The sequence below is a fragment of the Drosophila elegans genome, unplaced genomic scaffold, assembly GCF_018152505.1.
Source record: "Drosophila elegans isolate 14027-0461.03 unplaced genomic scaffold, ASM1815250v1 contig_476, whole genome shotgun sequence".
In the NCBI taxonomy this organism is placed as follows: domain Eukaryota; kingdom Metazoa; phylum Arthropoda; class Insecta; order Diptera; family Drosophilidae; genus Drosophila; species Drosophila elegans.
The window spans coordinates 14,601,784-14,626,607 of NW_024545863.1; the positions used below are offsets into that span (position 1 = coordinate 14,601,784).

Genomic DNA, 24,824 nt, shown 5'->3' on the forward strand with positions numbered 1-24,824 from the left:
TACGTCATTCATTTTTGATATGCTCTTTAAAGTTTTTTCCATCCTCTCCATTTATCGTTCCTAATCGCAGGTTTCTTTGCAATAATTGTCAATGGAAGGAGGATATTACTTACCGTTCCGTCAATTTTTAGATGCCCTGTCCAAAAATTCCCATATTCAAATAAGATAAAAATAAAATAAGCATAATAAACCACCATTGACCCAACTTCTTCATTTATTTATAGTTAGTTTTAAGGTTTTATTATTCGCTCAAGCTTGCTGAAGATTCTCGGTTGACATTCGGTTTTCTAGTACATGTATTAATTAGTTTAACTAATGCTAAATATAATCTTGCTGTTCATTACGATTAATTGAAATGGATTCGGTTTATTTGTAAAAAGCGCTTGTCGTAAAATAAAATGGAATAATATTCTTTTGCACTGCAGTTTTCCATAGTTTGCTTGGTTTCGCATATTGTTGTATATAGATTTATTCATATATTCCCGTGTCTAACGCTTGTTTCGAAACTCAATGGCTAAATATACATCAATATATGTGATTTAATTTCCATTTTATAAGATTCTTGAGATTTACATTAAGTAAACTACATTTACGTTATATTATTCTGACAATTAAATATATGAAAAATATGCATTTATCGATTTGTTTGGTGTATTTTGGTGTAAATAGCGTGTGGCGCAATATCATTTGTAGTTATACTTGTATTGTTGGGTGTACCTCCATATATATCTGGATATCTTTCGAAGCGGAACGTATGTTTTGGGGTACAAGTATGTTTCGAGTAAATTTGTATAAAGGTTAAGGTAATGCGTTTTTTATCTTTAGTAAGGCACTAGTTACACGTTAAGACGCCGCTTAACGTGTAACTACTGACTACGGACACATATTGCGATTGCAATGCGGTTCTCCCTCCCAAATCCTCCGATCCGCGCTCCTCCAGCGATTCTTTAAAGCTTACGTGTACATTTCATTAGCGTATTCATTTCTACATTATCGATTTCATATTCATTTTCGATCTCATATTCATTTTCTCTTAGCTGCTACGGCACTGCACTACACTGCACTACACTGCACCAAACGAAACTAAACCACCTACTAAAGATAAGACTGCCGGGAAGTTCCGAACGTATCGGGAATTAGCAACTACAAGAAGCGACTGATGAAGCCACAACTGGGTTTTTAGATTTCGATTTCGTTTTCGATTTGGTTTTCGAGTGAGTTCCTATGTGGGTGGTGGTGAAAGTTGAGACAGTGTGTACTGGTAGGCTGATAGGAATGCAAGTTCGCTTGGTTTTCTTTTGGGGATAGTACATAGTAGTTATGTGTTTGTTCTTGACTTAACGCTGGTGTGTGGTTGGTTACGCTAGTTACAATGTCTAACCTATAAGTACATAGCATTAGGGGGAGAGACAGAGAGAAATAGAAAGAGAGTTGGTATATAGTTAGCGATTGTTGTTGGTTGTTCTAAGTCGGACTAAAAACTAGTTTTAAACTACATACAAAGTTTAAAATGCAACTGCTCGGGCGAGGGAGAATTTAGTTCGATTTCTCATCTTGTTTTTCTGGTTTTTTTGTTTTGTTTTTGGTTGTATGCAAGTTAAAATCGGTATCAAAATCCATTCAGTGATGACATGTAGTAGTGTCCCGTGAGTGATTTAGATTACAGGGTTTGTATGTATGCTGTATAGTTTGTTGTTGGCGGCAGTTTCGAAACTTGTTTTACATTGGACTAACCTAGTTGCTGTGGCTACTCGCTCTCGCTCCAAGTGGCTGGTGTGTGTGTGTGTGTGTGTGTGTGTGTGTGTGGTCGTATGAGTTTATCTGGGGGATTCTCATGCATAGCGGGCTAATAACTAAGTGCAGGATGGCATTTCATATAATTGAATTTTTGTTGGTTGTTTGCTTGCACATTTCTTGTCCGACTTTGATATAGTTCTGAGCTTACAGGGGTCACTCGATGTGGTTCGAGACAAGAATGCTGGCGGGCTTAATAGTTAAGTTCAAATGAAAACTTTCAGTTTATTATAAAATTTCACACTTTTCAAATCTTACAATGACTTTGCTTCGTTACATGTTCGTATGTATTTATGGATAGGGGAATGTGTGGGCGTTCGAGTATGAGAGTGTGATGCGCTTATTGCTTCTGCTTCGACATGTACAATGAGATTCGCATTCTACTTAAGATAACTCATTTCATAAATCATAAATTAGACCATTAACTAAAACAAACAAGCAATTCACAATAAAATGTACACTTAAAATCATAAACACAATCGGATGTTCCATGGTACGATACCAATGTCAATGCGTGGGCAGACAGATCGACGTGGGTCTAAACTTAAAACTTAGCGAGCTGATGAACGTAAGCTACCAGTATAGGTCGAACATAAAATTAAAATGTTTTACAGAGAGTTTCATATTTCATATAATACATAAGGCCGTTGAAGGGGAATCGAGTTTAATACTTAAAAGTAAGGGCTTCATCGTCATCCTAATATTTCTTGTCAGCTTTTTTTTTAGGGGGAAGCTGTCGATGCTAAAGCAAATTCAGCAGGCAGTTTTCTGCATGCGTGTCTTTCTGTGTGGGGCTGTGTGTATGTGGGTGGCATGGGCGTGGCATGTTGGAATGATGATCGTTCCTTGTGACGCATATATTACAGATACAGTTTTGGTTGCTTGTGGTTTTCGATCGGCATCAACAAACTAGTGCTGATTATTTACATCCATGATGGATGTCACATTAGTCAGATACTGATACTGAGTGTTGTTGTTGTTTCTTGTTCTGTAGACGACTGTTGTTGTAGTGTTTGATTTGCATTTGCATTTGCATTTGCTTTGGATTGGATTGGTTTTTACATATCGGATGCGTTTAGTTCAAGAACTTTGCTACTGTTATCATTATGAGGTTGGCCAAGATGATGCAAATGCTTGATTCTGGCAAATAGCTACCTCCGGCCACGACCACGTCCTTCTCCTCCAAGAGCGGATAGTCGATGACGTGGATGATTCCGTTGGTGCACTCCACATCGGGCCGGTACACGTTGATCTTCTTGTAGTTCCAGATGATCACATAGCCTGCAAGAGGAAGTAATCGTTATTAGAGAGTTGGTCGGACAGAAAACCAATTTGTATGCACTCGATGGTTGGCTAATGCTAGTGGATTGCCCAATGAGAGAGCTATGGGTGGGCATGGTTATGGCCAGGTCGGGGTTTTTGTGGGCGGTGCGATGTGGGTTTGACAAACGACAGCACTCACCAGTCCATTCGTGACTAGCATACTCATCATGGAGATCTTTCGATTGGACAACGATTAGATTTAGTTAAGCAGAAAGCGAGAAATTTAGTTCGAGAGTTGTAGAAAAACAGTTTCGGTTAGTAATGCGGCACGTTAGGGGAGGACCAATATTAATCAAATCAAATTTATATGAATCGAATCGACTTGAATTGAATTGAAAGGAGAAGCAATTGAGCCCTTGGCCTCCAATTGGGTATACTTACGTCCAGCCTCCTCCTCCACACGGATACTCAGGGAATCGCGGAATGTGGGTAGAACAACGCTGCCCGATTCATGCGAGAACTTGACCAGATCCTTCATGGTGTACTCTTTATCCGAAATGGCCAAATGGCGCTCCAGAATGGACTTGGACTGTAATTACATTTAAATATGAGTATGAAAAGGAACAAAATAGATGAACAACACACTTACATGATAGGCGAAGTCTACCATGAACAGCTTCTTGTGAGCCGAAGGGTAATCCAGCTCGGTCTTCTGCCAGGCCTTGTCCCTGGGCACAAAGTAGGTGAATCGGCGTTGAGTGTTGTTTAGCTGGTCGTTGAAGTGCGAGAACTTGCCCATCTTGTAGGTGTCACTTGGGAAGTAAGATTAAATGTAATCATAGATGAATTTACGCTATTCAACCAATCTTACCTCATCATGGGATCGGACTCCAATTTGCCAAGAACTGTAGTGTAAGGCACGCCCAGAACATGGTCGATAATGTGCACGAAGCCATTAGTTTGGGCTACGTCAGCCTGGATGACGGTGGCATTAACGCCGCCGCCCTCAACTGTGATCACGGTTTCCGATCCCTCACCACGGACATTGAAGTAGAGGAAGGTGTTGTTGTTGACAGTGGGCACTTGAGCAATCTGTGTGAAAAAGTATTGTTTGGAAAAAGGACGAACTGAAAAAATAGCTGAAGTAGATCCTTACCAAGTTGGCATTTTTCTGTCTGATCTTATCCACGTTCAAGCGGTCCTTGATGATGTGCATGTTCAAGATCTGCCTCATCTTGTTGCGATCTCTGTAAAGTTTATTTATTTAAACATAAAATGAGTTTGTTTTTTCCAATTTGCATTCTGATCTTACCGCAGAACATTGTTGATATTGGAGGAGTTCCAAGCCTCATTGCTGGGTGCCAAAATGGTCACTTCCGACAGATTGTTGATGTCGTCCAAAACTGCTCCTCCGTTGTCCATGATAACTTCGTAAAACTTTCGCAGGGCTCCGTTCTCAGCATTCTCCTTCAAAATATAGGACGACAGTTTTAAAGTGGATTCATGTTCTAAAAAGTTCGTTTACCCAAAATAAAAAACTAACTAATTAATTGGTTGCATGAAGGGAGAGGTACGCATAAGCTTTTGGGTTTTCTTTTTATTGTGTTCTTTTGGAAAAACGTTCAAAAATTACGAAAATAAAACATAAATAAGGGTATATATATCCGATTATAAGATTAGCCAATTATACACACATTGAGTAAGAAAGTGGATGGCTGGCCAATTGAGTCGTGAGTCAATGGGTATAATGCAAAATGATTCACAACAGCTGAATTAATGAGTTTCATGGAAACCAAATCTAGGGAATCATTAAATTATTTATTCGAGTGGTGAATCGTATGTGCGGTGGTTGGGTTGGATGGCAATTTGATAGCAAAGCGTTGCACTGATGACTGTTTGTGGTTTTTGTTCTTGTTCAGTTGGTGTGTTATTTACTTACGTTCATGAACTAAATTAGTTTTTAAAACGGAGTGGCAGAAAAAATATTTCATTTTTTCATTCGAGGTGGTTTAGTAAAAATAAATTTCGAATAAAATTGAATTTCAACATTTAAATTTATATTCAGTTTTTGGTTTTGTGTTCCACGCAGATTTGTCGAGTTGTTTCGCCACAGAAGAACGTTTGAAATGAAGCACAAGGGAAATAGATTTAATTTTCGTTGTTCTTAGACATTTTGCAGAGAGCAGGCAAACAGTACGATTCCTTTATGAACATTATTATTGAACGGCGTGCAGCACTATTCAAATGTTTACAGCGAACCAAGCAAAATAGTTAGCATTACCATTAACCAAAAAGTTTTCATTGCTTTCCATCATTACTTAGTTTCCAATGAAACAAAAAAAGGTAAAACAAAAAGTCTAAACGCCAAATCAAAAGTAAACTTTAGAAAATGACAAGTATTTTTATTTAAATCCACTTTGTTGCCTTATATTCCCTTGTTAAATTATTTCCTACAAAACACTTTTTGCAATCTATTAAGCATTATGTGCATTTGCTTCATTTGTTAATCCAAACTTGTTGTACATTATTTATGTGCTGTATAAACAATAGATATACAATTACTTTCTGAAAGTGCAGACATTATTTAAAACAATTTTAGACCTCCACGACTTTAAGAGCCTATCAATTATTTTTACAAAAAAGGTCTAAGCATTAACTGGGATGTCAAACATGCAGAACGAATATAGCAGGGGATGCAACATAAAATGCAACTTATAAGAAATCAATAAACTAAATTTTAAGATCGGATCTTGGTTTTGTTTACCTTGAACGACTGAAAGCGTTAACGTATAGGTTTCAATTTCAATTTTTCGGTGCATCAATTCAATTTTAGAGCGATATGTGGTTGGATTGGATTGTGTTTGTAGTTTGTAGTTTTAGATACAATTATTCGGCATGTTGCGAGAAACAAAGGATAGAGGAATGGATCAGTAAGTAGCCAAAGGATCGTATCACAAGTAATTACAACAGAACTAAGTTGGAAATTTCGAAAACAATAGCACGATATGGGAGGCGCTGACGATTCGAGCGGTCGAATGGCTTAGCCATTCTACAGTCCGTTTCACAACTATAAGATTAACTAAAGAAAGAACTACGTTACTAGACGACGCACGCATATACATAATACATGTTATTGAATTCTGTCTCATAGTTTCGAAACGCACTGTATATTATGTTTATGCCTATGAGAAAGTTTTTTCTTTTTTTTTTGGCGGGGTGGTGGGTTTGGATTAGGCTTAGAAGAAACATATATAGCTACGGTAACGATTATGATCAAAGCATGCCGGCTGATAGCGAGCGATCGATGATTGACCATTTATATGCACGGCGATTGAGGGTTCGAAGAGCGGTAGCCAATCAATGATTTAAATGTTTTAATAAATTTGTTAGTATATGACGCCATTCAATTACCAATACATTCAATATAGAACAATGGGGTTTTTGGTGATGAAGCTTTTGTCGATTTCGGTCAGATCGAGCAAAGCGCCTTTTCAGCTATTCTTTTAACTGTTTGCCAATTCGTGACTGAAGCACGTATCAAATTTCGAGGGCCAATTTTAAGCGCCTTGCCCAACTGCAACAGTCAATTGCATTTTTTGTGCAACAACTGTCAGTGAAATGCATTTTGATACAGAAATCTGATTCATAGATAAAATTTACATGAAATACATTGCGTTTGGATTTTTTTTGTTTTTCAGTTATTGGCAATACTTACATTACACCCAAAATTTTTTTAAAATAAAATTTATATTTTAAAAATTATTTTAAAATAAAATTTTGCTATTGATTTTACTTAGAGCCGAATTAGAATGGTTATTGAGCAAAATCCTTTATTGGAGGAGTTTTGCATCAAGTTTAAGCAAAAATTCAGTTCTAGATAAAATCAGTCTTTTGGGTATTCATTTGTATAAATTATATGTGTCTAGGGGGATCTCAGAACTAGTGTCTGCATTGATCTATTCTATACTGTATGTGTTTAAGCTGTGGTATCTGGGTGCATATTTATTTGATTTTGGCTTTGCCCTCATTTAAGCCCTGTGGAATCATAAACCATGGGAATTCTCTCCCTTTGGTGACTTTCAATTTGAGAAACAGCTCAATTAAGGGCAAAGAAAAGAAGAGTGCTCGACGTGTGTGTTTGAATGTGTTTAGCTCATGTATTTATAGCATTCGCTGGGGCAACTGACAAGCGAATAAAATGGTTTCCCAGTCTCTTTGGAGCTGCCGCCAGCGCTATCTTTCAGTGCGTGCCGAGCCAATCAAAATGCCAAGCCTTATCACAAGCCGCAGGCACTATCTGGGTGTTTTTTTCTGGTTGTCTGTGTCTTGGACTGTCTGTTTGTGTCGGTGTGGATGGCTACAATTGCACTGGATGCGTTTCTCCAACACCCCACATACCTGTAGGAATTGGGTCACCGTCGTATCGATGATCATCAGCGGTCGGTGGATCAAATGGACGACTCCGTTGCTCACTGGGATATTGGCCTTTACGATTTCGGCGAGAACAACTCCTTCGCGGTGCTTAGCATCACCAGCAATGGTGTTGGATTTCACGTACACTGCAAATAAATGTATAGAAAATAGGTATTAATAGAAATTTGACAGCAAATCTTGGATTGCATACTTTTGCCGTTCTTCTGTTTGAAGAAACTGACGGTGACCTTGAGCAAATCCTCAAAAGCGGCGGAAGTTTTGGGATCGTCGTGCTGGGCAGCGGCAGTGAAGATGACAGTGTTGGGTATCACATGGCCATCGATGACCTTGGCGTCCACTAGGCTGCTACGAGCCGCAAGCTGCAATCGTTGTGAGTTGGTTAAGTGGAGAAAACCGATGACACAAAGGGTAACCAACCTTAAAGCCCTCATCAACGGGTACCAAGAAGGTGTGCTGCCCGGCTGCATTGAAGATCGACTCCTTCTTGGCCAATGACACCTGATTGCGGTACGTGCGCACCCCAATTTTGTCCACGTTGTACTCCTCGGCATTCGACAGGAACTTGAAAGCATTCGGATTGTTGGGGGTCTCCGAATGGCCAGCCTTCACGGTGAGCGGCTCCAGCACCTCGTCGATGATGTGCATGATCTGTGGGTGGATATGGGGGGTTAAGTTAAATAGGTTGCTTTGTGGCACTATGGAATGTAGCATGTGTGGGGGTTACCGACCTGTCGCTTGCCATTGCTGTTCGTCTCCACACTGAGCGAGGGTATGATCCGAGCATTGTTCACAAAGATGTCGCCATTCGAGTTCTTTGTGATGTACAGCGGCGGATTGCCGGTCATGTCCGATGTCACGGTGTTGGGCAGTTGTTTCTGGGTGAACGCCTCAGTGGCTGCAAAGTGCGGATTTAGAGGTAGACGTACAGTCAGTCACGTTATTTTGATTATTTTTAATCAGCCTGATTGAAAGTGGAACTCACTAATGTGATAGAGCACATGGGCGGTTTTGCTCTTGTAGCGCTGGAAGGCTTCATTGGTGGGCACAAAGATCGTGCAGCTGCGCAGCGAAAGCGTCGAGTTGGCAATGGGATTGCTCTCCAGCAGGCTGTAGAACTGTAAAGATAAACGGCTTCGTTACACTCATTCGCGTCGCTCCATTGCCAATATCTTATCGAACTGAGTGGAGAGTGGGAGTTGTGGGTGGTGGTTCTGGGGTGGGGTGGGGTGGAGTAGAGTGGGTGCTTTTCAGGGTGGTTCAAAGACGGTTGCTGGGCGGTTTTGGCAAAACGGCAAACGGCCGGCTCCATGGCAACGCCAAACAAACTAATAAAATGAGGAACAACATTATGCATGTCCTGGTTGGGATGGCAGGGCGGCGTACCAGAAAAAAAAAAAAGGTTTATTGAACCAATTACGTAAGCCTCGGGGTGGGTTACGCCGCCCAAGTGGATTGTGTGTCACATTCAATCGAGAGCGGGATGTGAAAATGCATTTTCCAGCCACCCCAAAAAAGGCAGCCAGCCACTGACCCTAAACCAGGCGGGCCACCTGCCCCTGCCACATGAGGCCACATGCAACCGCACACTCTGCGGCTTCTCGGCGGAGAACCACTGGCCGCCACGCCCCGCTGCACATTCCCAGTCGCCTTTATGAGGTCCTGTGGCAATATCTGTGTCTGTTTCTAAGTGTGTCTGTGTGTGGGTGCGTGTCCTGTCGGGGACAACACCTTTTTCCGTGCCCTCTTTTAAAACGGTCGTGTGACTCTCGTGTTTTCGTTGCTGCCCAGCATGAGTCATGACAATTTGGCTTTAAAATTCCGTCCTTTCCCTTTTTCATTTCCATTTTCCCTGCCTGCTGCACATATCTATGCTCCGGCATCGCCAACACACACGCATGTACACAGACAAAAAAGGGATAGTTTCGGGAATGGGTTCTCGAATTACATCTAACTATTTTTATGATAAAACCTACATATTTCAATATAAACAAAGCTATCGCATTCTGCAAATGCTAACATTAGACTTAGCTAATCATCAAAATTATATTATTTTTCAAATATTAAACTGCAATACAGCGAATTGAATAAATTTGACACATTCTTGAGCATTAAAAACCAACATTATTGATTTGTCTGTCATGTTGTTTGTTCTTAAATTGTACTTAAGGAACTCCTCTATAACCGAAAAGTGTTAATATGTGTAACTAAATTTCTGATCAAATATTTTAAGATTTATGTCTTGCTACAAGGACTTTTTGTCCATTTTCCCCGAGTGTAAATACATTGCAGTCTTGCTCCCCATTCGTTTTCCTTTCTTTTATTTTTTTTTTTGGTAATTTGAAACCGTCAGTTGTCGGGACCGTTAGCGTTGTTGTTGTTGTCCTGGTCGTGGACATTCGAGTCGCCGCTGGCTTTGTTCTTAGCCCGTCTCCTGGTTTGGCCAGAACTGCTTGGCCGGTTTCTATTTCGCTCTCGAAATGTTTTCCCTTATCTGCCAAGAGAGTGCCCTGCTGTTAAGTGGGGTATTATTGAATGGCTGTGGCATATGTCACAGGTTGATATGGGATACGCTCTCAGGTATAATAGCCAATAGATTCGAGAGAAGTTTCATTGAATAGATATTGTTGTTAGCCCGAAAATTGAGACACTTTCACTTGGCGGCCATTTTCCACTGCCCATCTGTCAGCATCCTTTCCAAATTCAACCCCCTTGGGATCTGACTAGAAGCCTTTGACAATTAGATGCAATTACTTTCATAAATTTCCGTTATCGAATGTTTTGCATTTGATGAAAGAACAGGGCGGAGGGCAACCCATCTAAATGAGTTTCCGGCTCTTTTGGCACATCATCGCGATAAGGCCGTTGAGCCCTTCCCCGGGGAGTCTTTTTCGGAAGCCCGAAAATCTGCAGCAATTGTTAGAGTATTGTATCCTGTCATCGAAAAACAGTTTCCCTTTCGGGCTGGGGCGTCTCATTTACTATGCAAACATCGCTCGTCTCTCAACCGCTAAAATTGCTCTCAAGGGGGAGGGTTTTTGGAAAGCGCATTTTGATTTTCCCCGAGTGCCAAGCCAATGACCCTGGGGCCACAGTCGCACCCCAAATCAAGGGTAAGAGTCAGACGGCGGGGCAAACAATAATTTGGCCAATGGCCCGATATGAATACTGGTTAACTAAATTAAGTCGAAAACATGTGAGTTGTAAATGATGTCTTTTGTTTTGTCGATTTTTTTCAATAGCTTAATTGTGTTCGTGTTGTTTCTGTTTGGTTTTTGGAATTGCAGCTTACCCTAACTGGCATAAGGCGGCTCAAGGATTTGGCAGTGCTCTGAAAGAGATAGAGAGAGAGAGAAAGAAAGAAAGAAAGAGAGAGAGAACCGCTGGCAGTTCAAACTTGTTTTGTTTTCTTTCGATTTCGATTTGTAGCCAAAAATTGTACTAATTCCTATACCAAAACAACTACAATTATGAAAGGGGAGGCTGTGTGTTTCTCTGGGGGGGCGCGGCACTTGAGGAAATTCAATTTCCATCATCTAATGGAGCCATTAAAACTAATTAGCCAAGAGAGCGAGCCAAGCTTCGTATTTTGAAATAGGGACTGAAATCGGATCAGGAGCAAGGGGCTGATGGGTATATGGTTTCCTTCTGAGCGAGTGCATGTTGTATAAATAAATTTAATTGGTACAAATTATGTACATATGCATATGTCGGTTGTACAGTATTTTCTTTTTGATAATAGCAGCGGCAGCAGAAACAGAAAACAGAAGCGAAAGCGGTCTCAACCCCCGACTCGCGACTTGAGATTGAGGCACAACATTTCTCTTTTAATTGGCAGGGCAGTGGAAAGGGGCTCGAACGGGGACTATTGCTCTGGCATCACTCCGAGGCCGTTTCGCCCCCACGCCACACGGATTACAGATATATGTACATATGTTGCTCCGACGGACAGAGATCCGTCTATGAGCATGTGGATCCATTAAGGTCAGTCGTGGCTCATTCACCGCCTCTCGCCTGTAATGGAGCTCGTCGCATATCAAATAACGCGCCTTGGCATCGCATTGAATTCTTAAATTAAATTTAATTGAATTCGATGATGCTGCAAGTGAGAGTGTGGACTGTTCGGTACAGTGTGTGTTCCTAGACAGCGTTTCAGCCAGCAGTTGACAACTCGGGCTGTCCACACTCCCACTCGGCCGACTGCAATTGCATCAGTCAAAGGTTAAAAATTAAAATTAATAAAAGGCAGAAGACGTTGACGCACGACAGGAAGTGGGGGTCAGTCGCAGGAGGTCAGCTCGTTCCTCGGACCCGCACAGTAGTTGCTTATCATCGTGTATACGCAAGCATGAACATAGTGTAGTGTATGTTAATTAATTTCGGCTGAAATTTCACTTTTAAAGACTAAAAAATGCTCGGCTCTGATCTGTTGAGTTTCGCCAGTGAGCTTAATATAGCCTGAGTAAATTACTGGGACTAGCAGGGTACTAGATTACTTTAAAACTCTCGCCAGATCCCCGGTGATTTGCCAAGCAAAACCACAAGCAGTAAGCCGCAAACCAAGAAACAGCCAACCTATATTTATCTAACCCATAATAAGAAGTGCTGGCATAATGAGAAAATAAGTAAGACTTCAACTTCTGGAGATTGGAATACCCTTGCGACAAAATGTATCTTTATAAACTTTAACAAGTTTTTTTTACTAGCTTCACAGAAGGATTAATATAAAATTAAAAAAACAGCACATTAAAAAGCCTAGATATTTTTTACAAAAAAAAAATAAATATCTTTCCAGTTGATCAATTTTGACTGAATAAGAAAACAACTTGGAAATGCAATTGCTAAGAGTTGACTTTAATCCTTCAGTTTTACGGCATTAAATTTACATAAGTGACCGAAGATTACTTTCCGCCCCTACGTTTTTATGAACCGGCCAAACCGACCAACCCTCATGTAAACAGAACACTATATGAGGCCGGAAATTCTCTCCTCTGAAAGTGGCAAACTTCTGGACGAACTAACAATACTCCAAAGCAAAGGGTGCAAATGAGCAATCCGAAATCCCCCTTCCCAGTTTATATATTTTTTTTTATTTCGCTGTACGCTCTGTTTCGTCTAGAGCGGCTCGAAAAGGTTGGTGGATGCAACTACTTCCCTGAGACCCCAGTTCATAGACACTTGCTGCAACAATTACAGTCGTGTTTTTCTTGCCTTCTGTCGCACGCTTTCTTTTTACTTGGAATACTATTTAATTTTTTGCTCACTCAACACGTACATATGTATTTTGGGCGTTAAATGCTAAACAGACTAGAAAATTAGGCAGTGGCTTAGGAGGGTTTTTCCCAAAGGGTCCAAAAACAAGTACGGACAATCTACTAATTCCATTTTTTGTTTGGCACAACAAATTAGTCCAAAGTATTACTAATAGACTATATTGTTTGATCTTTTTTCATGGTGTACAATTGTTAGCCCTTGTGCTGACTGAACCCCCGCCACTGTGTTCATTACACATGTTGTTCTTGTTATTTCAGCCGCGTACCTTTGTTGGCTTCAGACTTTTTAACATTTTAATGTGTTTTTCTATGTACTTTTTTTTGTGTGTGAGTTGGCCTGTGAAGGTGTAAAAAGGCAAAACTAAATATAAAACTGTTATGCTCAGTGGACGTCAACGGCCGGCATTTGCCTGCTGGGCTCCGACTTCTGCTTAATTTATGTATGTGGCTTTTTATTTTTACATAACACACTCCGCCATGCATACGAATTGTGACCAAGTGGAGTTCAGTGGTCGGTTGGACTTTCCACAAGCGATTTCAGGCAGCATCATCGATTTTCCACATACCCAACAACAAGTGAGATGGCTAAAGGTCAAGGACGATGCTGCCGGAACTAAGCTACCTGTGCCCAAATGCGGGTGCCTAAGCCATCTGTCCGTCCCTCTTGCGCAGGCTCCTTTTTCCGGTTCACCCCGTCTCCCTCGCACGCGCTGTCAAGGCTTTTCCTTTCAAGGCCAGCGAAATGTGGCGACTTTGGTGGAAGGTAGCACAATTACAGCCAAACTTTGATAGCACTTTGGCATGTTCTTACATCTGAATACAAGGCTGATACAATCATCAGTTTTTGATTAAAATGATAAAATTTAAAAAATCGGTCAGACATAATTAGATAAGTTCATATTTTGCCTATTATTTAAAAAAAACGAACGGCTTAAACCTTTTGAGAGATATTTTTGAACAGAGCTTAACTATAGTCACACGAATACTGTAACTTTTCATTTTTAAAAATGTTTTTACGATCTAAAAAACCAACAGCAACAAACCAGCACAACAGTGCTAATGTATTTTTTCCTTCTGAACAATAATAATCTAACAATCAAGGAAATATCGTCAAAAAAGTTGATTTTCAGAAAATCGAACATTTGTAGGCCCGTTTTCTGATCTCGTTTAAAAATGACTTTGGTAAGTGTTAAAAGATAGGTTCTTGTTCAAAAAGTTCCATCTATGCCAAGATGCGATTAATTACTTTGAACATATGCATTTGTTGCATCTATTAACAAATCGTTGTAGGCAGGGTCGACTGTACCGCAGGATAAGTCAAGGTGAGCGGGGGTGGTGCTTGGGAGCTGGGTTTCATTGTTTGCACAAACTGTTTCTGCTGCTACTGCTTTCTTCTACCACCTCTTTCTCCTCCTCTTCTACTTCTGACTCACCTGAGAGAGTTCCGAGTCATCGCGTAATTTGTCCGCCAAATCGTCGGCGGCGGCTGCATTTGCGGCGCAGAGCAGCGCCAATAAAAGCGCTGCGGCGTTCAGCATTTTAGCGGACGTACAACAACAAGAACGGCAATGGGCAGCGGCAACAACACTTGTTTGGAATCTCGATCTCTGCTGGCAGTGTGTTGGTGTGTGTGTTATTTCGCGGGGGCGTGTGCAAGTGTGAGTGCTGCTCTACGATTAAGATCTGCAATTCAAAGGCAAACAACAGTTAGCCGCCATCCTCGGAAAGAAAATATTAATTCACAGATAAGCTGAAAAGATGCGGGCTTTGCTGTTCTTTGTTTTTGCAAGGTTATCTGAGCTTCCCGTTTTTTTTTTCTTTGCACAATTAAGCCTCTGTCGCCCTCTCGCTCGCGCTGGCCAAAACCGTTATGTCACATAGAACAACAAGCGAAAACAGACCACCGAGGAATCGCCAAGCACAACACAGATGAAGCAAAGCTGCGCTTATTGTGTATTATTTTTTCTCCGTTCCGCTGTGTTTAATTATTATGCACATATTCCCAATCCGCTGCTGCGGCACTTTTTTTATAGTTTCTTCTCGCAGCTTTTTTCGGTCTCTGCGTAGTTCTTGGAAAGTCGGTCTGCAGGAATTAATGACCGCCACAGAAATTATGCAATGTGCAGAGCAGTTCGGCGGGGGCGGTCAGGGAAAATATGTATTTGAATTGGCACAAACGAACGCAGCGCGTTGGTAAATCAATAACGAAATGGCTTGCACCTATTTCAGAGTTATATCTTATGCACAGTATAGATTTTCCACAGGGCCGCGAGACACAGGGGGGAGTACACACCAGTCGGAGGAACCGCAACGTGCGCCAAGCTCGACCGTTTTTTTTTGAATAAAAACGACAACCAACGAAGAATAAACGACAAACCCACGAAGAACAGGTTTAAGCCGAGCGTTGGAGGTGGGATGATATCGATGTTTTCAAAATATCGGTCCTATCGATGTTTGGCAGAGATTATCGGTGTTTATCCATCCATCTCTCTCTCTTTCGTTAGTTCGACGTTTCGCCAACCTTCGCTGTTAGTTCGACGATTGGCTAACATTTCGCTGTTAGTTCGACGTTCCGCTAACATTTCACTGCAAAACACAAACCCACCACAAGCACGTAAATTCACCGCAAGAGGTGAGGAAATGTCGATGCCAACATAGATATTTCCCCACATCTAAGCCTGGCGAGGTGAATTTGCGAACTAACAGAAAGAGAGAGATCTTCTGAGTTCTCTCAATCTCAGAGAGAAAATTTGACCAAATGGCTATTTTCAATACTGATTCCTGGTTCAGGTTCCCAGCGTTTTCCCAAAAGAAATGTTAAAATGCAACGTTGTTCACAACAAAAATTTAAATTTCCTAACTAGAGACATCGTTGTTTTCAAAACGTTGATAATATTAATGTTCACTAAATATTGATAAATGAGTCATCTCTGTTAGGTATCCGCAAAGTATTAAGTATTTGCTATTTGTGGATTGTGTCTTCGCTTAATATGGAGAAATTATTCGCTATTTATGGTGCAAGTATTTGCTTTTTATAAAATGTTTATCCATTACAGAATTGAACAGAATTCTGTTAATATAATGTTAATGTAATATTTATGTTAATATCACAAAAAATAAATAAAATATAATGTAACAAATTACATGTACTCACTGTAAAAAATAAACAAATTAAAATAGTGGCAAATTTGAAAGTGTCAGTACATCAGGCTGCATGTTGGTAAATTATGAAAATATTATTTGTCAAAGTCACACTCGAACTTTACCTATTAAAAATTCAGAGTTTAAATTTATAAAGGGTCTATATTTTATTGTTTATTTTCCTCCACTACACAGCTATCTATTGTCTTACATATTACAAATAAAACTTTTTCCCTAAATAATTAGTATAACATATGGCATCGCACGCACGTAATCAAAATTACTACTTGCAGTGCAAAACAAAGCCGGTTGTTTAAAAATAGCTCGGATTAAATCCCTACTAATCAATTATTTAATCCATTGTGTATCTAGCAAGAAAATACATAAGAATTTAAAGTTTTTAAATTACAGTTATAAATTATATTATAAATTATATTATAAATGATTTCAAGTCTGACAGAAAACAAAAAATGTATGGATTCATTAGAGGTACCCACCGTGCATAAAAAAATTCCAATAAGTATACGGTTAAGAATCTTTTGTACTTTTAATATTGTATTTGCATTTAAAGTATTTGTAAAAATCGAGTCAACTAGACTAACACAGCTTCAGCTTAAACATGCATTTTCATAAACATTGTATATTAAAACGAAATGAACTAGGAAATAAAGAGAGAAACCTTCCTTCCGCTCGTGTTAAATCAACTGTTTGGATAGACTAACACGAACACCTAACTAATCGGTAAATTACACATAAATTAATCATATCGGTCAACAACTACAACTAAATATTAGTTAATAGCGGAAAAAGAGCGCCCCATAAACTATGTACACTATGTCCCGGTTCCGTTTTTGCATCCATTCCCGCTCCTCGGATCTGGGATCTTAGATTAACGCTCTCAAAAATCAAATCTCAGGCGAGGACGGGAGCACTGCAGCCATTATTCAGACGATATTCGGCATAGACCAATCCGGTATTGTGCCAGTGATAGAAGGCCGCCACAATGATCAGGTGCCACCAGTTGTGCGAGTGACCCACAAAGTCTACTTTTCCGGTGAACCAGCGCTCCGGGATTTTGGTCGCGTAGAAAACGAACGCGATGAGGCAGAGCAAGTACATGACCACAATGCGAGGCACCATCAGCTGTAAAAAAATAGGAAATGGTAAGTTTACTCAATATTAAATGAATTTATTAAAAAATGTTTTAATTATAAATTAGCTGCACGGGAAATCCAAATTATTTATATTCTATATACGGATATTAAAAATTTTTATTCTATATATAATAATTGCTTGCATCTTTGAAACTTTAAAATAAAATCTTAAGACATTTTTTCTTCTCTTTTCTTATTAAAACTCAATTTTTACTGAATTTCTAATTATAGGTAATAAGAATTACAATGTTAAACAAAGACAAAAAATATTTTATGAATTATAGGAAAATATTATTTACAATGGTATGTTTAATCAATAATAAATGGATTTATAAATACATACATAAATACATTAATTGAAATAAATAAATAAACTTCACACAAAATCCAAATCATCTATGTTCAATATTTCTAATAATATCCGATTAAAAATGGGCATTTTAAAACTTGTGATTATTAATATTATAAAATATTATTATTAAAATTACAAAAAAATCATTCGACATATTTCCTTTTATTTTGCATTAAAAATTAAATGTTTTCTATACTGAAGATAAAAACCTTTTATGAAACTTAGGAAAATAATATTTACACTTTTCCTTAAATATTTTGTAAAGTCTATAAAAATTATGGACATTAGTTCCTAAATTTTTCGTAGTACCTACCCTGACTAGCTCGTTCTCCAAACCGCCCATCGCCACCGCCCAGTGACCCAGAGGGATGATTCCGTAGGCGGACCACAGCAGCAGCACCGCCACCTTGGCGTTCATGGAGACATTGAAGCGGGGAATCTGGACAGCGATTGCCAGGGCGAACATACCCAAGGCGATCGTGGAGTACAGGGTGCGCAGGAAGGTGTGGCACCAGAAGGCATAGTACATTCCACTGATGTAGATGGCCACCAGGGACAGCGAGATGCCCAGGAAGTCAACCGATAGGAAGAGCTCATAGTGCTCCTCCGATTTGCAGGAGAATATGTGGTATATGGCGGACATCAGCATGCAGAGGCAGAAGCAGACCAGCAGACAGACGACCAGGACCTGATCGGTCAAAGAGGCGTGGATTCGCAAAAATTGCAGGTCGAAGATCGTCAGGCCGATAAACAGGATGCACCCGGCCAGATGGCTCCAGATGTTAATCTAGAAATATAAAAACCATTAAATTATTTGAATTTAACCATAAGTACAATGTAAATATATGTAACTCCAAAAAAGTTGTTTCAAAATAGTTGACCAAAATATGGTCTTATTTTATTTCTGAATTTGATTACTTTAATTTAAGTTTAAATAATAAAATTATATCAGATTGTCAACAATAATCATTTAAAATTATAGGATCGAATTATTAAAACACAAAAAGGATTTAACTGTATTTTAAAGAAAATGTACTTAAAAAAAAATATTTTTAAGACTTTTTTCAAAGTCTTTTTTAAAAAGGCCAAATTTGATTGACACAAGGATTAGAAATAAGATTATCCATGATCTTACCGTCTCATTGGTCCACCAGAAAATGCTCTGCAGGCACAACTTGTTGGATAGGAATGTGCGATAGCCGCGTCGGATGTAAGGGTTGAACTTTAGGTGACTGGGGGCCTGCATCGAAAAAACAATTGAATAAACATTCCAAATAAATACATTTTTCCAAGTCGATAAGACATGCAAATCGAATGCGCAGCATTGAAAACAAAACAATGAAGACGAAATAAAATAGAAAGGCCGAAACAAATGGAGGAAACCTTTTGGCTCTGGCATCCCGCCCAATCTATAACGAAAAAGCTTTTCACTTGTTTCAATTAAAAATAAATAAAACTAATTAATCCAATTCTTCTAGTTAGCAATCTTGAAAGAAATGTTTCAAATGTAAAAAACGCTGTTCATAAATATTTTATTTGTTTATTTTTTTAATTTTTGACTACCGTTTCTTATATTTTTTTAGGATAAAAAGTATTAATTTCTCCTCTTAAAAAAAATAACATTTTAATAAATTATTTAATGGCTCTAAATCGGAAGCAACAAATCTCGTTTTAAATTGCTTGGGAACTTGTTCAAAATAAAGTTATTGGTTTCGCTAGCAGCTAAGAGTAAAATATTTTTCAAAAATCCCAAAAATTCGATTCATAATCCGTTGCACTTCGAATGCAAACAAAGCGATTCGGGAGTTACCTTGGGGAATTTCACAGTCTTGTAACCTACACCTCCGAACAACAGTAGCTTCTTTTTATTTGCCACCGCTATTTAAATATTTAATGCTCGCTGTTCGTAGAGCTTTTATTTGTTGCTGCCCGACCTTGATTCAGTTGGCATTTGGTTGGGTTTGTCTAATTGTATTATTTTGCAATGGTTGCCAACTCTTGGATTTCACATATTTTAACGTTTTGGCCATTTTACAACGAGCGATCGGTTATTATTGGGGTATACATATAACCATAACAATAAGCCAGAGCCAGAGTTGAAACCATGTATAAGCAAGGGTAAAGCAAAGGTAATTGAATGATTTGATTTTTTGTATAACCTGTAGTCGTATTTGCCCCTGATTGTGCCGTTTTGTCAATTCGCCAAATACAATTTGCGATCAATTAAAATTCACTGCGCGACAATTGCCACCAAATTGACCCCCAAGATCGCGTGGGTTAACTCACATCATCGAAATTGCAGAGCCATTTGAATTTGGACAACTTCTCGTCGTAGTTGGGTCCATGCCCCAGAATATTGGGCTCCTCGTTGGACGGAAATTGGTGTGATGCGTCCGTGCTATCCGCAACCAGTTGACCATCGATCTGCAAGAGATTTGCCAAGAAAATTAAGAAAATGTTTAAAACAGAAACCTTATAGATTAGCTGCCGCATCGGCTCAAAACTAATTTGAATTGAGGACAAGAACAGATATCTATACATATAGAGTATGTTTCACAGATTCTTCCGCCTTATGAACAGACATTGGCAACTGGCAGTTTTCGTTTTATATTTAGCCAACAGCAACTGCAGTCGAAAATTGATTTGTTTGCTGATCTTATTATTATCTTTTCTGTGGTTCCTGCTATTTCAGTTGCTGTTGTTTTTTCGAACTGCGGGTTTTGGTTTCGATTTCGCGTGTAAACAACTAACAAACGAGCATTGCATAAATGCAATAACAACAACCGATCACTTATAACCCCATAAGCAAACAGCAACAACAACTGCAAAGGGGGCTTGACTTTAATTTGTTTATCCAGCTTCTAAATCTAATGCATAAAAACAACAACAACAACAACATCAACAAGTGTGGGAGGGCAAGTGCAAGTGCAGGTATTTTATCCAATTTGATGACGTTTTGTTTACAATTCGCGCAATCTTTTTTTTCATTCTGAGTCCATAAATGCACTAAGAAAGCTATTATGTAGTTTTATTACTTCCTTAATTGAATATTTTCAGTTAATAAAAGTTAACAGTTTAATTTTAATTCAATATTTTTTAGCCAACATAGTTTGTTTTTCAACAAAAACTAGACACATACATATACCCACTATTCCATATGATTTATTTTAAATATAAATACTTAGTAAAATGTCAAATGGTAAGTACATTTAAGCACTTGCGTTTTGCAAAATAATACCTTTTAAAAACTTTTAACTCACGCTCCTAGGAGTCACTTAAAAGGTTATTTAGAATTGCTTTCGCTACCTATTTGTAAATAATTATACAAGTGAGTAAATGTTGTTTGGGGTTGGCTGTTTGCTTGAATTTCATAATTGTCAAATAGTTGTTGGTCAGCTACATTGTGAACTACACCAGAAAATATATTGCAAATTTTCTGGATTTTTAAATGAAGGTTTAGTTGAAGAAAAAAAAATTAATATACTTCTCAATGTTCTATTAAATATCACTTGAAATAAGAAATATGCTGCAGCTCTAAAGCATGACATTGTAACTTGTTAAATATTTTCGAACAAACACTCCATGAAACTTTTCCTGATTCTAGCTAATGAAAACGCTGAGGTAATTGTCAGTAAACAGAAAATTTAGTGAATTGCCATCAATAAACAGGATGTAACATTCATTAATTAGCCGTTGACGTAGTTTAGCTATTTGTTTGTTTTCCTATAATGCACACTTTAGATTTTTGGAGTTTGGAGCCCAGCTTACATCTTTCTTTTTGCTGCCGCGAATAATGCAATTCAGTTCGGTTGTCGTTGTGGTCACAATTGTGGTTTCCATTTTTGTGGGTTTATCACCAGGTAAATATATTTGGAATTTAAGATTCGGTTTGTTTGTCTTTTAAGTTTATTTTTTTTACTAATTTTCTCAATTTACTAATATATTTCAACACACACAAGACACCAAAACGGTCATTTCAAAATTTTCAACTGAGCGCGGGATAATAATATCAAACCGTTGCGATTGCTTACTAGTTGGCAACTGAAAACCCCCCGATATCCAATGTGGCCAATGAAGTGAATCGAAAAAGCTTGTGGCGAAGCTTTCTATAGTTTCGCAGCAGCCGAGAGCGCCAAATCGGTTGCAGAATGTTTTGAGCCAAAAAAGCTGACCAATCATTTCTCTAGGGGAGAGGCAGATATTTTCTACCGACATTTATATGTTATGCTGAAATTATGCGAAATTTCGTGGCTGATGAGCTTTCGCTTCTTGTGCAAGCGGCCTGTTTTGGTCAAGTCAGGTTGATTATCGAGTACACTCAAAAAATAGTATATTAAATCAGATTTTTCTACTTGAAAGTACTATTTTAAAACTATATTTAAAGCTATATAGTTTTAAAACAAGCCAATATATATTGTAAAAACATAAAAAAAAAAATTATACAAAATTAAGTTTGTGTCTTATTAATTATTCACCTGATTGTTTATGATTATATATAATAAAAATAATTTATTTTTTAAATCCTTTCAAATGCTGTTCAAACCAATAAATGTAAATATTTATTTTTGTTTCATTTTAAAATGTTTATTTTGTAGGAATGGAAGTACAATTATTTCTTGTGAGTGTACCATGTATGTTTTCAATAAAGACAAGCCCCCTAGTTATATAACAAATCGAGTTGATGATCGGTCGCACAATGAGAACCCTTTTGTAAACAAAAATTGCACAATTTTGAAAGCTAAAGCTTTTCTCTTGAATTCGCATTAATTGTTTACATGATCTCAGTACACGGATGCATGATTTGTTTTTATCGCTGGCGGGGAGACGTAAATAAAAACCCAAAACGTATGTACATATCTGAAAATTGAGCCCAAAAACCAGTTTCGTCTTTCGACGAAGTTCAGGAATTCCGCGTGGGGACTTTCGCAAGGCCCCTTGGGCATGTGTAAACATAATGCATAACAAGATATCGGTGTGGCAAGCTCTAATCGGTTACAAATAAGCCCAACTTGACCTTGGCTCCATTCGGCGGAGATCTAGTGGGCTAGCCCTGGGGCCATGGCGAAAATCGCTCACTCTGTCACTTTTGTATAAGGTTAAATCGAGCGCTTCAGTTTTTCTTACGGCTATATGTTTTGGGGTTTAAACGCTGCGGTTTGAATGCAATGCGATGCACGTGCCGTTTGGCAGACGTCGAGAACAGGAGCGCATCTCGATTTGACGCACTGCAATTTCCGGGTCTCTCTTAACAAACAGAATATCAAACAAAAAAAGTAATCCAAAAGGTGAAATAATTTATAATATTATTTTTTTATTGGATTTTCAGCAACTTGTAAGTGAATACATCAATTTAAGTTTATTTGCTTGAAATCGACGTTGGCTAACTAACTAACTATTAGTATTACTTTTTAAAATAATTGTTTAATTGATACAAAAAGATTTCTGTAGACTTTAAAAAAGTGTTTTATACATAATTAAATTTTGTATAATTGATTATTTCCTCAATATCTTGTAAAACTAGTTTCTGGGTATGAAATTCACGTAGCAAAACAAAAGAAAATATTTTTTAAAAAATGTGTATTGATTTAAAGAAGTTTAATTTTTATATCGGCAGTAAATCGTAAAGTAAATTGAGTCGATCTAGTTGAGTCAAGACATCGAAAACTAAAAAAGCTAAATGTGATTTGGGATTTGACATGCAGATTTAAGTTATTCTTATGCAGCGTAAGTTTATTTTAAAACGTGGCCACAAATCGCAAAAGTCTGGGGGGAGTATTTAGTTTGATATTTTTTAGCTGAGTACCCGATATCTTAGAGTCGGTAATCTCGACTATAGCTTTCTTTCTTGCTTAAATTTTAAAATTATAACTCAAAACTAAACTGAACTAAAGTTAATTTGAACGTTTTTTTTTTACACTGACCTAAGTCTATTAAGTGACACATGAACTGGCTGGCAATTTGCGCGACAAAAACACTATCGATTGCTTCAATATAAATATTTATATTTTGTGCTCTTTTATACAAGTACAAAGACCCCGCCAATTCCAGACCGCTACCCTTAAAGTGTTTTGTCCACCGTTTCTTTTTTATCAGAAAGCACAATCTGACTTACCCAACTTTTGTCTGCTGAATCCATCCCAGATTTTCGGAGGTAGCAGGTGGACGTTTCAACCTCAAGATCATTTTCATCCAGGATATCTCGTGGTCGGGGACTCATGGCGACTTGGGGGCCTGATATAATTTACAGAAATTCGGACCGGTTAGATATCTTGTGTCCGTCTAAATATTTAAACTCTGATCGCCAGTTGGCGGCCGGCATGTTATCCACCCCGTCCCCAATTCGCAGAAGAGTGCGAAAATCCCATCGAGCTTCTAAACAAAAGACAGCCTGAATGGTGCCAAGTGGGGAGCGTGTTGCCATGTTGGAGTCAACAAAGAAAGCGTGCATCGCTCTCTCTGTAGCCTCTCTTTATGCCACTCTTTATCGCTGTGCTTTCGCCAAAGCTTAATCGATTATATCTGTAAGAAACCTTTCTTAAAAAAGGTCTCAAAAGTGAACTATTTTTACTGTACTATATTGAGAGAAAAATTTGAGTCGAACTTTGTTGATGATGGTGAACTTTATAAAGAATTCAGAAAACAAAGTTTATTTTCACTGATTGCAAAGTGAATGTACAAATTTTTTCCTAAGAAAATATCTCACTAATATGAAGCATTTCATTCCCATTTTATTTAACCAATCGTTCTTAAAATTTTTTTCGGTGTGGTTAGTAAAAAGCGTCTGTTTCCACGAGTGCAGTTTTGAGTTTTTTTCATTTATAGCACACATTTCTCTCACAAAACCGTTTGCATAACCAAAATTTCTAAAATTTCCAGGTCAATCGCCCAACGGCAGCTTTCGCAGCACGTGTCCCAACCCCAACGATTGCAGTTGCTAATTGGCAACCACAAGGGTCCAGATAACCTTCAATTGATTTTGATTTACTTTAGTTTAACTCGACCGCACACGGAGTAGGGATTGGAATTTCACTTCGAGCAGAAAAGTTCTCGCGAACAACCTCTCGCAGCGCGGCAAAATATCAACTGAAAATGTTCACATACCCAAGTGTGCTTGCTTGAAGAAAAGAGATCGAAGAGACCCCCAAAGAGAAGAGAACGGGCTCCAAAGAGAGTGATCTTGGCAAAAGCTCGACGAAACTTTGATCTCAGCGAGCAGAGCATGGTTCTTTTTTTATACAGTATTTGAATTGATTATAATTTAATCATTAAATGCCAATTTAGCATGCTGTTGCCGCCATCGGAGATTTTACACTGGAACTTCAAAAGCACTTCCTGAATATTTAAATTTTTTTTGTCACTGCTCTTCAAAGAGGTGTTCATAAATTTGACAAGAAAGTTGAACTGATAAAAATCTTT

At 38.5% G+C, this 24,824-nt stretch overlaps 2 protein-coding genes across 10 annotated transcripts; both read right to left on the minus strand.

The window, feature by feature from the left end:
* Positions 1-345: 345 nt before the first annotated feature.
* LOC108135102 (fasciclin-1) lies at positions 346-15,158 on the minus strand. 8 transcript variants are annotated; one of them, XM_017255734.2, is made up of 17 exons: positions 15,055-15,158; positions 14,195-14,444; positions 8,474-8,606; positions 8,220-8,386; positions 7,909-8,139; positions 7,682-7,850; positions 7,456-7,616; positions 5,822-5,830; positions 4,997-5,005; positions 4,370-4,524; positions 4,214-4,304; positions 3,929-4,149; positions 3,707-3,869; positions 3,499-3,646; positions 3,257-3,292; positions 2,950-3,075; positions 346-1,381 (listed from the first exon to the last, which is right to left on the minus strand). In XM_017255734.2, the coding sequence occupies exons 2-17, from the start codon at positions 14,297-14,299 to the stop codon at positions 1,377-1,379; spliced, it is 1,929 nt and encodes a 642-aa protein (XP_017111223.1). In that variant the 5' UTR covers positions 14,300-14,444; positions 15,055-15,158; the 3' UTR covers positions 346-1,376. The 8 variants fall into 8 exon arrangements, with proteins under 8 accessions (XP_017111223.1, XP_017111169.1, XP_041565165.1 ...); XM_017255680.2 differs by lacking the exon at positions 346-1,381 and having other exon boundaries at positions 1,995-3,075; XM_041709231.1 differs by lacking the exons at positions 346-1,381; positions 5,822-5,830 and having other exon boundaries at positions 1,995-3,075.
* A 1,281-nt stretch (positions 15,159-16,439) lies between these two features.
* Positions 16,440-24,499, minus strand: LOC108135780 (progestin and adipoQ receptor family member 3). 2 transcript variants are annotated; one of them, XM_017256643.2, is made up of 6 exons: positions 24,394-24,499; positions 23,521-23,639; positions 19,695-19,832; positions 18,544-18,648; positions 17,722-18,195; positions 16,440-17,045 (listed from the first exon to the last, which is right to left on the minus strand). In XM_017256643.2, the coding sequence occupies exons 2-6, from the start codon at positions 23,623-23,625 to the stop codon at positions 16,815-16,817; spliced, it is 1,053 nt and encodes a 350-aa protein (XP_017112132.1). In that variant the 5' UTR covers positions 23,626-23,639; positions 24,394-24,499; the 3' UTR covers positions 16,440-16,814. The 2 variants fall into 2 exon arrangements, with proteins under 2 accessions (XP_017112132.1, XP_017112140.1); XM_017256651.2 differs by lacking the exons at positions 23,521-23,639; positions 24,394-24,499 and adding an exon at positions 21,177-21,458.
* Positions 24,500-24,824: the final 325 nt, after the last annotated feature.